The 17,560-nt window shown below is 38.7% G+C and overlaps 1 protein-coding gene across 1 annotated transcript in view; it reads left to right on the forward strand.

Moving 5' to 3' along the window:
• The window catches only part of LOC137393930 (fibrillin-2-like), a 70,549-nt gene that overhangs the window by 37,912 nt on the left and 15,077 nt on the right, over positions 1-17,560 (forward strand). Inside the window, exons 32-43 of the mRNA XM_068080644.1 lie at positions 1,797-1,922; positions 3,283-3,372; positions 3,829-3,987; positions 4,275-4,463; positions 5,747-5,920; positions 6,864-6,986; positions 7,446-7,634; positions 8,188-8,238; positions 8,803-9,051; positions 9,631-9,753; positions 11,007-11,129; positions 11,607-11,669. Of these exons, the coding sequence (XP_067936745.1) occupies positions 1,797-1,922; positions 3,283-3,372; positions 3,829-3,987; positions 4,275-4,463; positions 5,747-5,920; positions 6,864-6,986; positions 7,446-7,634; positions 8,188-8,238; positions 8,803-9,051; positions 9,631-9,753; positions 11,007-11,129; positions 11,607-11,669 (1,659 nt within the window). The remainder of the gene's footprint in view (positions 1-1,796; positions 1,923-3,282; positions 3,373-3,828; positions 3,988-4,274; positions 4,464-5,746; positions 5,921-6,863; positions 6,987-7,445; positions 7,635-8,187; positions 8,239-8,802; positions 9,052-9,630; positions 9,754-11,006; positions 11,130-11,606; positions 11,670-17,560) is intronic.

Here is a 17,560-nt window from a genome sequence, read left to right on the forward strand (position 1 = left end):
CTCAACTACATCGAAATAACACCAACCAGATAGATGTCGAGGAAACTATAGTCCACCTCGTACCTATACCCATGGTTTAGAATTCCAGTAAAACTAGCGTTCCTTTTAGCATACATTAGTTGTATATATGTGTGTATATAATACGAGATTATAATACAATATACTGCCAGTTACGTTTTATTATTATTATATATATATATATAAATATATATATATATATTTTTTTTTTTCACCATTTGCTCATGTCGTACATGGGCCTAGGGCCGCGTGGTCGCAGCTCATATCGTGGCAACTCTTTCGCCTCCAACTCATCATCCCAAGTGATGCTATCCCCCTCAGCCTCGAGCGACTGACTGGAGTCGGCTACCACATCAGATGCTGTGGAGTTCTCTCCACCATCAGCACCCGACATTGCATTTGGGACTGGCTCCGCTGCATGCGTAGTTTGCGTGGCAAGATCACCAAAAGGGGGAACTACCTCAAAGCTCACAGCATCAGGCCAATGCTGTGTCCGTTCATGAGCAAGCTTGCAGTCATTAAGGTGAACCCAGTCGGGCTTTTGAGATCTATCCTGCCGCAAAAGCACATCCACCCCTTGCTTAACAAGAACCTCATAGGGTCCTTTGTAGACAGGCTGGAGTTTAGGTGAGAGTCCAATCCTGAGATTAGGACGCTTCACGTAAACCTTATCTCCTGGGTGTATATTATCAACATTCACCCGCTTATCATGCTGCCTCTTCTGTGCCAAACTGGCAGCTTCATTAGTCTCATGGGCTACCTTCCATGATTTCCTGAGCTGCTGCCTTAAGGTCAGGACAAAATCATCTGACGAATCAAAACTTGGCTCATCAGTTGGAGGGCAGAGCAAATGAACAGGCAGGCGGCAGGTTCGACCATGTTCCATCTCAAACGGGGAGAACCCGGTTGAAGTATGTTTGCTTGTTCTGTAGGCTAGTAGAACCAGGTCCAAGTAGGAACACCAGTCCTTCTGGTCCCTGTTCACATATGCCTTCAAGAGTTGTAACAAAGCAATAGATCCTTTTAGTATCTATTGAGTCTTTGCCTCATGCACTACCAGTAAACCTGATAGTGACAAGCAGTAAAGATTTTTAAAACTCATGGCTGCTGTATAATGGCTATTGCTAGTGTACCTAGCAATACACAAAATACATTGTGCATCAGTGTTGGATATTGCAAACGTGTTTGGCAATACACAATACAACTATATGGAACCTTATAAATGAGTACCTTCAGGCAGCTGCTAGAAGTGTTTTATATCGTGTTGAATACCTTTCCTACCCTGAATTCTGGTAGCTAAACTGAGTTACCATGCAAAGGGTCTCAAGGCGTTGAAGGTCAATGTTAAGAATTCGATAGTTTGGCGATAAAAATGATAAAACTTTGATGATAATTGTATATTATACATACATGTTATATATTAGCTGTTTTAGGTTTTGTAGACAAGTATTAGTTTGTTATTATAAAGTGACAAACCCGTTGAACTTTGTTACACCTATAAAACAAAGAACTAAGATTTTTGCAAGGCCTAGTATAACGCTCAGTCAGCTGTGAATGTATATCATTTCTTTACCTGTATTGCGTTTTGTATACAACAGTAATAGTTCAGTACATAGTTGTGTACACAACTATGACACATTAATAAAAACCTTTAATAATAACCTTTAATAAAAAGCTGCCAGCACATACAGGTCATAGTTGTGTACACAACTATGACCTGTATGTGCTGGCAGCTTTTTACTAAAGGTTTAATTCCAAATTTGGCTAACCTTGTACAGATATTGACGAGTGTGAGAAAAATCTCCTGTTGTGCATGAATGGACAATGCTTGAATGAGCCTGGCTCCTATAGATGTGAGTGCGACATGGGATTTGCTGCAACAGCCGAGTTGAGGTCATGTGAAGGTAAGAAACTATCAACATCTTCATATCAACCAAGTAGAATTATAGTGCCAATAATGAACTATATATAGATTATTGTTAGTCTCTGTCCGTCGGTCTTCTTGCTTTTGGTTACATTTATATAGCAAATAGCAAAAAAATCGATAGCCTACTATATAACACTGTCGGTATTGAGTAGGTCGTTCGTGGGGATTTCAGGCATTTGATTCAGATTTCAATTTTTGTCCTTGTCATTGTGTTAGTTGTTCTACAGGAAAGATTTTGATATAAAGCACCAAAAATATTGCACCAAAAAGATTGCATATAATTCATGTTTTCTATATAATATCAAGTTCATAGCCTAACCGTCCATTTATCCGTTTTTTCATTTAATTTTCATGTTATGGTAGCTATAAATGTCATCACTTGCCTCATTTATGTTGCCACGCAAAGAAGTGTTTGTTAAAAATATTGGCTAATTTAGAGCGATTTCTTCCGTTTCCGCCTGACCAAATTTGCCCAAATCAGCGTGCTGACTTACTCAGTTTTTTGTATGCTAAAACTTGCAGTATATTGCATAACATTTTAATATAGTCAAATAAGTAATTAAGTCATAATAGTAAACTTGTATTTAGTTTTTATAACTTGTTCATTCCAGTGAAGAGTTCGCAGCAAAAATTATTTAAAAACTTACTGATAGATTTTCAAAGAATTGCGTGACAACTCTTCCCTGATCAGCATGCTATCAAGCGATTCTCTAATATTTCGTAAAGTATTTCATACCAACATGAAATATTTTTTTGGTAAAGGGCAACATATTTCATATGAAATATGAAATATGTTAGCTGGTAAGGATTTTCTATCCTAATTGGAATAAAAAACTCAACTTTGATTTTCTATCCAAAGTTGTATTTTCTACCATACGGACTACAAACTCATAAGTTGATGTTAGCCTCTGCTCATTATAAACATCTCTAGCATATTTGCTCAAATGTGTCACAAATCTGATTACTAGAGGATTGAAAATTTATACAAACACTATGCTGATCTATACATATATTTTTATAATAATTTGTGGATGGCACCAAATTTTGCCTGAAACCATGTTAAACAGAAACCATTAACAAAGAGGCAAATGAGATTTATCTCTTTTGTAAAGTCATAAGATGCATTAGACATCTGACTGCTAATTTGGTTGTGATGAAAAGGTGGAACAAATTAGCTTTAGCATTTGAGTTTGGTTGGTCTCAACATATAGGTTGATACAAGTTATTTGGTTTTGTAGTGAATCTCTACTAGAATAGTCAGGTGAGCGTCAGAATTGATACTTATTCTTGTTTTGTCTGTTCAGTGTTGTTATTTTAATTTGATCTATTTTTCTTAGATATAGATGAATGTGAAAGATTTCCTAACCTTTGTATGAACGGACTATGTGATAACATTCATGGGATGTTCCAGTGTATATGTAATCAAGGTAAGCTCTCGTCTAACAGTGATTAGTGTTAGATATTATGGCTTGAGTTGTTACATAGGCAAATTCTAACTACATAAGGTTTAATCTATTGAATACCAGAATTTCGGATTAGCAACCTTTTTTCTCTAAAAATGATCACCATTTCTCATATCATCAAAAGGCAAAGTGCCCAAAAACACAAGAAACGTAAAGTTACAACTGTGGTTTATTTGTACCAAGGAGGGCGTCACCACAGCCTCCGGGCGCTCTGCACTAATTTTATAAGGCAGTTTAGACTTTGCCATGAAGGGCTAATTTCTTGATCATAGATTTGGCATGGTAGGTTATTATTGTTTGATGCGTAATAGACAGAGTGATGGTAAAGAGTTGTTGCAGCTGATTCATTAGTCAGGAATTGATAAAAACGTATTTTGCACTTTTGCAAAAAGGTTATTCTGATCGTACATAAAACTTTAGGCTACGCCCTTGATGAGAGTGGCAGCAACTGTACGGACATAAATGAATGCTCAAGTGCCGGATCATGCAAATATGGGGAGTGCAGAAACCTAGAGGGCAGCTTCGAGTGTCTCTGCCCTCCTGGATTTGTTTTGCTTGCATCAGGAAACGCTTGTATAGGTAAGTCGGTATTCAACTGCTATAGGCTGTTCTACACTGGCAATTCTATTCATGGAGAGCGTGTGAATCTGAGGTCCATAAACAATAAATATTTATTTGTACTTATCCGCTTATTTGTATTGCTGGATTATCTTTCTGTAGGATAAAGAAGTTTAGTTTCTATATCATCCAATCAGCACACAGTTATATAACAAATGAATCACGTGTTCACAAAAAACTGTTAAGTTCATAGCTGCGACGATGCCAGCAATCACTCAATTGCTTTTATGTTTTTCACGCTTTGTTAGACAGAAGACTGGGGTCCTGCTACATGACTGCACCTAGTTTGGGTGTCGCTATGTGCTCCAACAGTTACCCTCAGAGGATTACCAAAAGCCAATGCTGCTGCAGCATCGGTGTAGGCTGGGGACAGGACCCAGGCTTGTGCTCAGCTTGTCCCAAGAATGGCACAAAAGAGTATGACACACTCTGTCCAGGTAAAACCTCCTTTCATCTTCCATACACCCTTAGCGATTAGTCGATGCTACCGTAGAGATTGATTTAAGAAAATTAGTACTCTCCTGGGCTCAGTGTCATTAAAAGAATTTATTCAGTCATAATAAAGGTGAGACAAAAGCTAGTTTTAAAACTGATTAACACAGTAATATTTTTTCAATAAAGCCTAAAGATAAAAGCATTTTAAAATAAGCTTTAAATTTGAGCGAAATTGAAGTTAGATAAGGAATAACCTAGCAAAATCTACGAGTATGACTGACTGTTTCTAGCAAAATATGTGAAGGGAAGATAAAAAGGCTAGTAATCCACAGACGCTGAATGGTATAACCACACATAAAGTAGAGTGGAATTTGGTTGACCTGCAGCCATAATTTTGAGGCTTACATAGATTTGTTAACATTGTTTTTATAACTTGATATTTTTTGGCTAGCTTGGAAACGGGCTGGCAGTTGAAGGCGAAGATTAATTTCAAACAGATCACTGGTGGAATAAATATAGTGATCGCTCCTTCTTCTCAGGGCTCCTACTTCTCAGGGCTCCTACTTCTCAGGGCTCCTACTTCTCAGGGCTATGCTCTGAAAATTTCTATTTCGCTGAAATTTCAGCGAAATAGAAACTAGATTTAGGTATTTTATCTAGTGTATATGTGTACACAAATGAACGCTACCAAATACAGCGATACTGCGAAGTAAGTAAAGTAGTAAGGATGACTGTATCTTGTTTTTCTGATTTTCTGTTCTTGATGTTGAAGTCCGTAATAGTAGGAGTAGTAGTGTAGGGGTAGTAGTATTAGTAGGAGTAGTAGTAATAGGAGTATAGAAGTAATAGCAGCAGTAGTCAGTAATAGTAGGAGTAGTAGTAGTTGTTGTAGTAGCAGTAATAGAAGTATTAGTAGTAGTAATAGAAATAGTATAGTGGGAGGAGTAGTAGGTTTAGTAGCAGTATACTAGGAGTACAGGTAGTTGGGGTAAGAGTAGTGAAAATAGTAGTAGTAGTGTTAGCAGTAGCTATATGTTGCGTCTCTAATATAGTGTCAAATTATTGTTCTTTCTACTCTTGTTCTGACTGATAAGGTCATCATTGACATTCAGAGAGCGTGTAGAAATTCACTGCCTTTGTAAGTGGCTTAACCAATTAACATTGAAAAGTTGATAAAAATGTGTTACATTTGCCCGACATGGTTAAGATCACATGCTATGTAAGCCAGCAGGGTAAGCAGAGAGCTATTTTCTGATTGCTATAGAGTGTATCAATTTATTGGCAGATGGTGGAGGGCAGGTGCCTACAGAAACTATGGGACAGGTGACCTTCACGGACCTTGATGAGTGCACAGTATTTCCTTCCTTATGCGCTGGAGGCACTTGCCAGAATACGTATGGTTCATATAAATGCACCTGTCCGGCTGGTTACGTTATAGATGATATGCATGTCTGCATTGGTAAGCGAGAAGTTACTGTATTAATATTTATACGAAAGACACTTGTATTTTGTGTTTGTCCAATCTGATTGCAAAAACAACAACAGCAGTAAAATGCCATAGAATAGACTGAAACATGACAGTATCTAGCTAAAGTTTACCTACATTCTAACTTTCAGCTCCTTCAGCAACCGGTATTTGACTACAATGCAATACATACTACAATCTAGAAAATAAAGCAATAGATTTAATACAATACCGTATATATTTACATATTTAATACAATACGGTATATATTGACCTTTATTAACATTTAGCAAGTAGGGCCAGTGTAATGTATGCCACTCTGTTAGCTACAAAAATTAGTTAAGCTGGAATGTTTACTGTAACCATATATGGCACCTTTTGCTGTGTATCAGTCACAGCAAGTCACAATAAACAAGATGAGTATGGTGGTGAACAAGGCATTTCATGCAGTTTCATTATTTGTTGTAAACCCTGTATTCATTTTGTTATTTTTAGTATAGATTTTGTTGTTTGCTGTATTTCTGTCTGTGGTGAGCAAATTTCAGTTTTTGTATTCAACGCGACATTGGTAGAGCAAAAAGGAATCTCCCTGGTAGGAGTTGTGACCACCATTGTTCATGTTCACCTTGCATCTTACCCTAGCGGCAGGCTTGCTCATTGTATACTGTAAGTTTATTAAAGTAAAAGCTGCATCATTGGTTCATGCCCAAAGTCAGCTAAAGCACGGTAATCTATGTGCTTTCAAGTGTTTACACGTGACCGTAAACACGTAACCATAAGGCAGCAGATTACCACGTAACCATAAGGCAGCAGATCAAAAATACCGTAAGCAGTCACCACAGCAGTAGGTGATTCAGTGCAATAGCTGCAATAGGCAATTAGAATTAGTCTCCGCTGTCTGATGGCACTGATGTCTGTTGTTATTCTGCTTTTGTAGACGTAGATGAATGTGATGTGTATCCAGGAATATGTGGCATTGGAGAGTGTATTAATATGAGAGGAAGCTACACATGCATCTGTCCTCCAGGACACCTGCTCATGCCTGACAAGAATTGCATGGGTCAGTAGTGGCTTATCAAAATATTTTATATCTCCTGAGTAAATCTGCTAACTTCGTCCAGAGTAATGGGTGTTTGAAAATCACATGGAAGGCAATTAGTAGTGAGCGCACTTTGATAAACTATTATAACACTTTTATAGTATGACTTATTACGAATAATCAGATTAGTTCTTCTAACAATTTCTATATAGTATATTTTTACGAACTTGTCTCTAAACTTATTAGCTATGAATGCATTAATATTTTTAGAGTCGACGAGTGCTTCACATGAAATTGTGGAACTAGTTCAATCAGCCTTCATAGAAATGATATTTTCTTCTGTAATGTCAATCACTTTACCTCATTATATAAAAACTAAAACATATATGAAGCTAATAACACAGCATGATCAAACAGAGTAAATATTTGAGTGCAAGTAAAACTGTGATTCATTGCATCATGTATTTTATTGTATTGCAGACATGAGAAAATCAACATGTTTCTCCAATTTTCGCAATGACAGTGGTGTCTGTGAAAATGCTCTTGCTATGGAACTAACAAAAAAATTGTGTTGCTGCACAGTTGGTCGTGGTTGGCTTGATCCTGCGAAATCTCACTATGTGGGAGAGGACTCGGTGATATGTGATCCGTGTCCGTATAAAGGAACTGGTGAGTTGGTTGTGCATATTAATGAATCAAGTTTTTTTTGTCATAAAAAAGTACATTATAGTGTCTCAGGGTGTGCCATAGTGTACATTAGTATAACATAGGGCACACCAGTTAGCTATAATATACCATAGTGTACTAGAGTGTATCATTGTGTCTCACAGTATTCCATAGCGTACCATAGTGTAACGGAGTGTACCAGTGTGCCAGAGTGTACCATAATGTACAATAAGGCATCATAGTGTACTACAGGGTACAATAGTGCATAGCGTGGCAGACTGTTCTATGATATGTTATATAGCAGTGTAGCACGCCATGGTATGGTGTATGCTATATAGCAGTGTAGCACGCCATGGTTAAGTGTACTAGTGTTGAGCATCAGCTCCAACCAAATGTCTACTAGCCATTGCTAACTTCAGTGTTATGTGTGAGATTCTTTAAAGCCGTGTGTTACATTATACAGTGTGGTTTATATGATGCTATAAAGTAAACACCTAACAAGTTGTACAAGTAGATTCTAATCTATGTGTGTACCATGCATTTCGTTGACTTTCAGATGAGGATAAAGCATTGTGTGGCCTCAGACCTGGTTATATATTTGATACAGGTTGGTCTTTATCATTTTAATCTTCCCTAGCAAACTTTTTATGCGCTGAAAATCTTACTCTAGCTCTCATCTCTTTCCACCTCTCTTGCTAAGTCTCTATGTCTTTCTCTGTCTGTCTCACTCACTGTTGTCTCTTTTTTTCTTCATTTTCTTGCGTACGCTTTTTCTCTCACTCTTTCTCTCTTGTTCTCCCTTTCAAGCTGACCAAATACAGACCTATCATGTAGCTGTAGCAGATTTAATAAGCTTCTGAAGTGTGTCCACATTTGAAGGCATACAATTTACATGAATAGGTATCACATCACATATGACTGGAAACAAGAGCAAATAGAAATTGCTGTCTTCTTTCAAAGTGAACTTTGAAAAAACTTTGAAATGCTTTTTGCACACTTTTTAAAACTGATCAAAAAGATTTTACATCATACTTACATAAAAGGATAGAGACATTGTTAGACTATGTTCAACCTGTTAAGTCAGATTGGCTCATCTGGTAATTGGAGTACGTACGTATGCTCAATCAGTGACTGCAAAAGGTACGCTATGACTTTTGGTCATATTCTGTAGAGATAAATGAGTGTGAAATAATCCCTGACCTTTGCCTCAACGGCGAGTGCATAGACACGGAGGGCAGCTATACCTGTAGTTGTAACCAGGGCTACAGTTATGATCCTCAGTTGCTCTATTGCGTCGACATAGATGAGTGCACATCAAAGCCATGTCATGCTACAGCCCTCTGCAAGAATGTCTTAGGCTCCTTCCAATGCTACTGCGCGGAAGGCTTTGTCATGAACTCTGTAAATGGCTCTTGCGCTGGTGAGTATTTTGTGTAGTCTCAAAGGAAAGCAACTCCACATCGTTATGTTAATATAGTCAACCAGTCATTCACTATGCTTCTATTGTGCGAATGATGCGGATTTGGAATTGTGCGCACGTTAAATTACCACGCGATAAACGTTTCAAATTTTCTACGGACATTTGCATGTTGCGTATTAACATGGGCATTCCATTAATAAATATAAGGAATTCTATGCCAGAGGTCATAGCGGCGCACTTCTGCCTCGGGCAACTGATCAAATCAAAATAGGAATGACTGAGGTGTAGAAAGTGTTTAAAACTGAATAGCTTGTTTGGCATGTTTTGCGCATCATTCCCAATTGCCATTTTTCAGATTTTGCAAGCATAAAACATTCGACGAAAATTTGTGAGTAATAAAACTCGCTTGATTAGTGGATTTTTGCCATTATCTCGCGAATGACGGAACCTTGCGGATAAAGTGCGCCGTAGAAACATGTGATTGTCTCAGATTCACAGCATATTGTAGCCCATAATCTTTTGCAAAGGTTTTATCGTGTCTGATAGATTATGATGGCAGCATTTATGTTGCTCTTATAGACATAGATGAGTGTGAAGACTCAGCACTCTGTGCCCATGGCAGCTGCACTAACACTGTTGGAGGTTATGTCTGTGTCTGCGATGACGGGTTCACAGCTTCAGTGAGTCGTCGGAAATGTTTGGGTAAGTTATACACAAAGTGTATTGAACTCTGTTAGAGACCAACACACATGTGTATTAGCAACAACTTTTACACTTTTCTTAGGAAGTGTATGGGAAGTTTGATATGCATCTCATCATAATGTTTAGTTCCCTGAGATGGCCTCTTAGTTGAAATTACTGGATATAACCTCAATGCTCAAAATGACAAAGTAGAAATGCAGTTTTGTCGTAGGAGATTTATTTCAAGTTCTCTAACATAGTTTAAAGTAAAACCTCTGTTTCTGTAGGACAAATTATGAAATTAACTGGGCCATAAAAACCAATTACTGTATATTTCTCTAACATACCCCTTGGATTTAACAACAAGAAAACAAATGGAAATCAAGCTGCTTGGGCAATTTTGTTTTAGAAAATCATATATGGATATTCAAGAAGTGTTGTTATTAAAAAAAAACAAAGCGAGCACTGGAGAAACTAGCCATAGTGGAGTAGTATATGCCAGCTGTAATACAGTAGTATATATTTGTACCAGCTATGACACAGTAGCATATACAGACATAATGCAGCAGTATATACAGACATGATGCAGCAGTATATACAGACATAATACAGCAGTATGTACAGACATAATACAGCAGTGTATACAGACATAATACAGCAGTATATACAGACATAATACAGCAGTATATACAGACATAATACAGCAGTATATACATACATAATACAGCAGTATATACAGACATAATACAGCAGTATATACAGACATAATACAGCAGTATATACAGACATAATACAGCAGTATATACATACATAATACAGCAGTATATACAGGCATGATACAGCAGTATATACAGTCATAATACAGCCGTATATACAGACATGATACAGCAGTATATACAGACATAATACAGCAGTGTATACAGACATAATACAGCAGTATATACATACATAATACAGCAGTATATACATACATAATACGGCAGTATATACAGACATAATACAGCAGTATATACAGACATAATACAGCAGTGTATATCGACTTAATAGAGAAGTATATACTAGTCATTCTATAATAGAATATACTTACTATGGTACATAGCACATACCAACCACAATATGGTAGCCATGATACATTAGCATATACTAGTTATTGCACTGTCCTAATCTTAAGCCATCCTATTGTTCATATACAATCTACATGTACAGTAATTATGCTTGCGCACAAAGTGCTCTCTATTCAGGTTTGTCAGTAGATAAAAGTGTTTGCCTTACAGACATGAATGAGTGTGACCTGCAGGCAGACATGTGTGGAAATGGCACCTGCACCAACATGATGGGCTCTTACAAGTGTGACTGCAACCCTGGTTTCACCCCAAGCCCTACTGGTCGCTGCCAAGGCATGTCAAACAAGTGTCACTTTTTATTAATACTTATTTCTCTTTAGGCTGGTTTATCTACCATTGTAATGAGTCTCCTGATATTATATCTGCTTTCTTACTCAAAACGCAGCACTTTCAACTCTGTAAAGTACATATGAGACTACAATGGGAAAAGGTTGCATAGACTGTTTACCTAAGTTTAGTAATTTCTGTTTAGTAATTTCAAACCTGCGAGGATATAGTCAATGAATTTCAATGTTTCATATAAGGTGACATTATGTGGGAACCATTAAATATTATCACAGACTTTTTAGTTGACAAAATGTCTTTCTGGAAATGCCGGCTTGTGTGCTTCTGTTTCGGATTGGTTAATATAGCATCACCAAATAAATAAATCAATATATAGGTTATTGTTGTCTGTACTAAAAGCAGGCTCATTGTGCTGCTTTACAGTACAGCAGTAACCATACCTCTGCTTTGCTTCTCTTCTTGTAGACGTTGATGAGTGCGCATCATTGAGAGGAATTTGCAATTATGGTCGATGTAAGAATCTCTATGGTAGGTTTCATACCTTTATGGTAGATTTCGTACCTCTATTATAGGTTTCGTACTTCTATGGTAGTTTTCATACGTATATGGTAGGTTTCATACTTCTATGGTAGGTTTCATACCTCCATGGTAGGTTTCGTACCTTTACATTGGGTTATCTTATGGAAAATTTTAGTATCTTTGTCATAAATCATTGGTCTAAGAGTTGTCAGCTCTCGCTAGTCGATATCTACTTTGTAATATATCTATGAAATAGAATCCAAAGCTTATGCAAAATCTGAGTCAAAATCATTAATGAGTGCATAAGCCTGGTTCCCATATCGATTGCGAGACTCCGGCGGTAACATGCGCAGCAAAACGCTTGCGGCGCTAGGCTCGGCGGGATATGTTCTCATAAAGCCCCATCGTTAATAATATCGTAAACATAATTGCGTAATCAAATAAAATGTTCACTCGTCATGCCGTTCCTATAATGGGTGACCTTTACCCGTACAGTGCATTTCGGGAATGTTTTGGCTGCGACCGTTTGCGAAATTTGAACAGCATTAAACTATTGCGATGCCGCTGGCAACCACAGGCAGCCCTCGGCGCATACGTTCCCATTTCATTGCTAATAGCCTGCGGTGTGTCGCCGGTGCTTTGCGACGTATATGGGAACCAGGCTTTAGTCTTTGTCTATGCACAAATTATAAACAAACGGCTGAGATCACATAGTAATTTATGTTATATCCAGCTTAAAAAACAGGTTATAAACAGTGGCAGGTAATGTAGTTGCTTGCTACTAGCCATTAGCTTGACACATCACTAATGGCTAATTTGAATAAGCTAGTATTGCTAAACTTACTGATAAGAGCCATGAGAGCAAGCTTTAGTGATGTTGCGCCGTAACGCAGAGTTCTATGCGTATTTTAACTTAGATAGCCATTCATATCGCACAATGAATCAAATGCATCTCGTGGAGCTCAATGGATTAGTTTATTGCCTGGTGAACAGGAGGTTCCGTGATCTAGTCTTCTGCGATACGGATTTTTAATTGCTAGATACCAATAGCTATTAGCTGGATAGACTGGATCATAGACGAACACACAAACACTGGAATTCATATATATATATAAATTATAAGTGCTTTGAGGTTCTATGTCACACCGGTTGCATATTTAGCTGTGGTGTACTATTTAGTCCCAATACTATTTGACTGTTGCAAGGCCTGCTTTTTATATATACAACAACTTATTCCATCTCTGAAAAGAACCTAAACCACTGACCGACTTATTGGAGGCATTTCATTATTATTATTATTATTGGAGGCATTTCATTATTATTATTATTATTGGAGGCATTTCATTATTATTATTATTATTGGAGGCATTTCATTATTATTATTATTATTGGAGGCATTTCATTATTATTATTATTATTGGAGGCATTTCATTATTATTATTATTATTGGAGGCATTTCATTATTATTATTATTATTGGAGGCATTTCATTATTATTATTATTATTGGAGGCATTTCATTATTATTATTATTATTATTGGAGGCATTTCATTATTATTATTTTATAAATAAAATAACAATAATAAAATTTTATCAGACACTTTGACCTTTGACAGATCACACAGCATTTGTCCTTTGACAGATCACACAGCATTTGTCCTTTGACAGATCACACAGCATTTGTCCTTTGACAGATCACACAGCATTTGTCCTTTGACAGATCACACAGCACTTGTCCTTTGACAGATCACACAGCATTTGACCTTTGACAGATCACACAGCATTTGTCCTTTGACAGATCACACAGCACTTGTCCTTTGACAGATCACACAGCATTTGTCCTTTGACAGATCACACAGCATTTGTCCTTTGACAGATCACACAGCATTTGTCCTTTGACAGATCACACAGCATTTGACCTTTGACAGATCACACAGCACTTGTCCTTTGACAGATCACACAGCATTTGACCTTTGACAGATCACACAGCACTTGTCCTTTGACAGATCACACAGCATTTGTCCTTTGACAGATCACACAGCATTTGTCCTTTGACAGATCACACAGCATTTGACCTTTGACAGATCACACAGCATTTGTCCTTTGACAGATCACACAGCATTTGACCTTTGACAGATCACACAGCACTTGTCCTTTGACAGATCACACAGCATTTGTCCTTTGACAGATCACACAGCATTTGACCTTTGACAGATCACACAGCATTTGTCCTTTGACAGATCACACAGCATTTGTCCTTTGACAGATCACACAGCATTTGTCCTTTGACAGATCACACAGCATTTGTCCTTTGACAGATCACACAGCACTTGTCCTTTGACAGATCACACAGCACTTGTCCTTTGACAGATCACACAGCATTTGTCCTTTGACAGATCACACAGCATTTGTCCTTTGACAGATCACACAGCATTTGTCCTTTGACAGATCACACAGCATTTGTCCTTTGACAGATCACACAGCACTTGTCCTTTGACAGATCACACAGCATTTGACCTTTGACAGATCACACAGCATTTGTCCTTTGACAGATCACACAGCACTTGTCCTTTGACAGATCACACAGCATTTGTCCTTTGACAGATCACACAGCATTTGTCCTTTGACAGATCACACAGCATTTGTCCTTTGACAGATCACACAGCATTTGACCTTTGACAGATCACACAGCACTTGTCCTTTGACAGATCACACAGCATTTGACCTTTGACAGATCACACAGCACTTGTCCTTTGACAGATCACACAGCATTTGTCCTTTGACAGATCACACAGCATTTGTCCTTTGACAGATCACACAGCATTTGACCTTTGACAGATCACACAGCATTTGTCCTTTGACAGATCACACAGCATTTGACCTTTGACAGATCACACAGCACTTGTCCTTTGACAGATCACACAGCATTTGACCTTTGACAGATCACACAGCACTTGTCCTTTGACAGATCACACAGCATTTGTCCTTTGACAGATCACACAGCATTTGACCTTTGACAGATCACACAGCACTTGTCCTTTGACAGATCACACAGCATTTGTCCTTTGACAGATCACACAGCACTTGTCCTTTGACAGATCACACAGCATTTGTCCTTTGACAGATCACACAGCATTTGTCCTTTGACAGATCACACAGCACTTGTCCTTTGACAGATCACACAGCATTTGTCCTTTGACAGATCACACAGCATTTGTCCTTTGACAGATCACACAGCATTTGTCCTTTGACAGATCACACAGCACTTGTCCTTTGACAGATCACACAGCACTTGTCCTTTGACAGATCACACAGCATTTGTCCTTTGACAGATCACACAGCATTTGTCCTTTGACAGATCACACAGCACTTGTCCTTTGACAGATCACACAGCATTTGTCCTTTGACAGATCACACAGCATTTGTCCTTTGACAGATCACACAGCACTTGTCCTTTGACAGATCACACAGCATTTGTCCTTTGACAGATCACACAGCATTTGTCCTTTGACAGATCACACAGCATTTGTCCTTTGACAGATCACACAGCATTTGTCCTTTGACAGATCACACAGCATTTGTCCTTTGACAGATCACACAGCATTTGTCCTTTGACAGATCACACAGCATTTGTCCTTTGACAGATCACACAGCATTTGTCCTTTGACAGATCACACAGCATTTGTCCTTTGACAGATCACACAGCATTTGTCCTTTGACAGATTACACAGCATTTGTCCTTTGACAGATCACACAGCACTTGTCCTTTGACAGATCACACAGCACTTGTCCTTTGACAGATCACACAGCATTTGTCCTTTGACAGATCACACAGCATTTGTCCTTTGACAGATCACACAGCATTTGACCTTTGACAGATCACACAGCACTTGTCCTTTGACAGATCACACAGCATTTGTCCTTTGACAGATCACACAGCATTTGTCTTTTGACAGATCACACAGCATTTGTCCTTTGACAGATCACACAGCATTTGTCCTTTGACAGATCACACAGCATTTGTCCTTTGACAGATCACACAGCATTTGTCCTTTGACAGATCACACAGCACTTGTCCTTTGACAGATCACACAGCATTTGTCCTTTGACAGATCACACAGCACTTGTCCTTTGACAGATCACACAGCACTTGTCCTTTGACAGATCACACAGCACTTGTCCTTTGACAGATCACACAGCATTTGTCCTTTGACAGATCACACAGCATTTGTCCTTTGACAGATCACACAGCACTTGTCCTTTGACAGATCACACAGCATTTGTCCTTTGACAGATCACACAGCATTTGTCCTTTGACAGATTACACAGCACTTGTCCTTTGACAGATCACACAGCACTTGTCCTTTGACAGATCACACAGCACTTGTCCTTTGACAGATCACACAGCACTTGTCCTTTGACAGATCACACAGCATTTGTCCTTTGACAGATCACACAGCACTTGTCCTTTGACAGATCACACAGCATTTGTCCTTTGACAGATCACACAGCATTTGTCCTTTGACAGATTACACAGCACTTGTCCTTTGACAGATCACACAGCACTTGTCCTTTGACAGATCACACAGCACTTGTCCTTTGACAGATCACACAGCATTTGTCCTTTGACAGATCACACAGCATTTGTCCTTTGACAGATCACACAGCACTTGTCCTTTGACAGATCACACAGCATTTGTCCTTTGACAGATCACACAGCACTTGTCCTTTGACAGATCACACAGCATTTGTCCTTTGACAGATCACACAGCACTTGTCCTTTGACAGATCACACAGCATTTGTCCTTTGACAGATCACACAGCATTTGTCCTTTGACAGATCACACAGCACTTGTCCTTTGACAGATCACACAGCATTTGTCCTTTGACAGATCACACAGCATTTGTCCTTTGACAGATCACACAGCATTTGTCCTTTGACAGATCACACAGCACTTGTCCTTTGACAGATCACACAGCACTTGTCCTTTGACAGATCACACAGCACTTGTCCTTTGACAGATCACACAGCACTTGTCCTTTGACAGATCACACAGCACTTGTCCTTTGACAGATCACACAGCACTTGTCCTTTGACAGATCACACAGCACTTGTCCTTTGACAGATCACACAGCACTTGTCCTTTGACAGATCACACAGCATTTGTCCTTTGACAGATCACACAGCATTTGTCCTTTGACAGATCACACAGCACTTGTCCTTTGACAGATCACACAGCATTTGTCCTTTGACAGATCACACAGCACTTGTCCTTTGACAGATCACACAGCACTTGTCCTTTGACAGATCACACAGCACTTGTCCTTTGACAGATCACACAGCATTTGTCCTTTGACAGATCACACAGCATTTGTCCTTTGACAGATCACACAGCACTTGTCCTTTGACAGATCACACAGCATTTGTCCTTTGACAGATCACACAGCATTTGTCCTTTGACAGATCACACAGCATTTGTCCTTTGACAGATCACACAGCATTTGTCCTTTGACAGATCACACAGCATTTGTCCTTTGACAGATCACACAGCACTTGTCCTTTGACAGATCACACAGCATTTGTCCTTTGACAGATCACACAGCACTTGTCCTTTGACAGATTACACAGCACTTGTCCTTTGACAGATCACACAGCATTTGTCCTTTGACAGATCACACAGCACTTGTCCTTTGACAGATCACACAGCACTTGTCCTTTGACAGATCACACAGCACTTGTCCTTTGACAGATCACACAGCACTTGTCCTTTGACAGATCACACAGCACTTGTCCTTTGACAGATCACACAGCATTTGTCCTTTGACAGATCACACAGCATTGGTCCTTTGACAGATCACACAGCACTTGTCCTTTGACAGATCACACAGCATTTGTCCTTT

This window comes from Watersipora subatra, chromosome 4 (assembly GCF_963576615.1).
Source record: "Watersipora subatra chromosome 4, tzWatSuba1.1, whole genome shotgun sequence".
NCBI lineage: Eukaryota > Metazoa > Bryozoa > Gymnolaemata > Cheilostomatida > Watersiporidae > Watersipora > Watersipora subatra.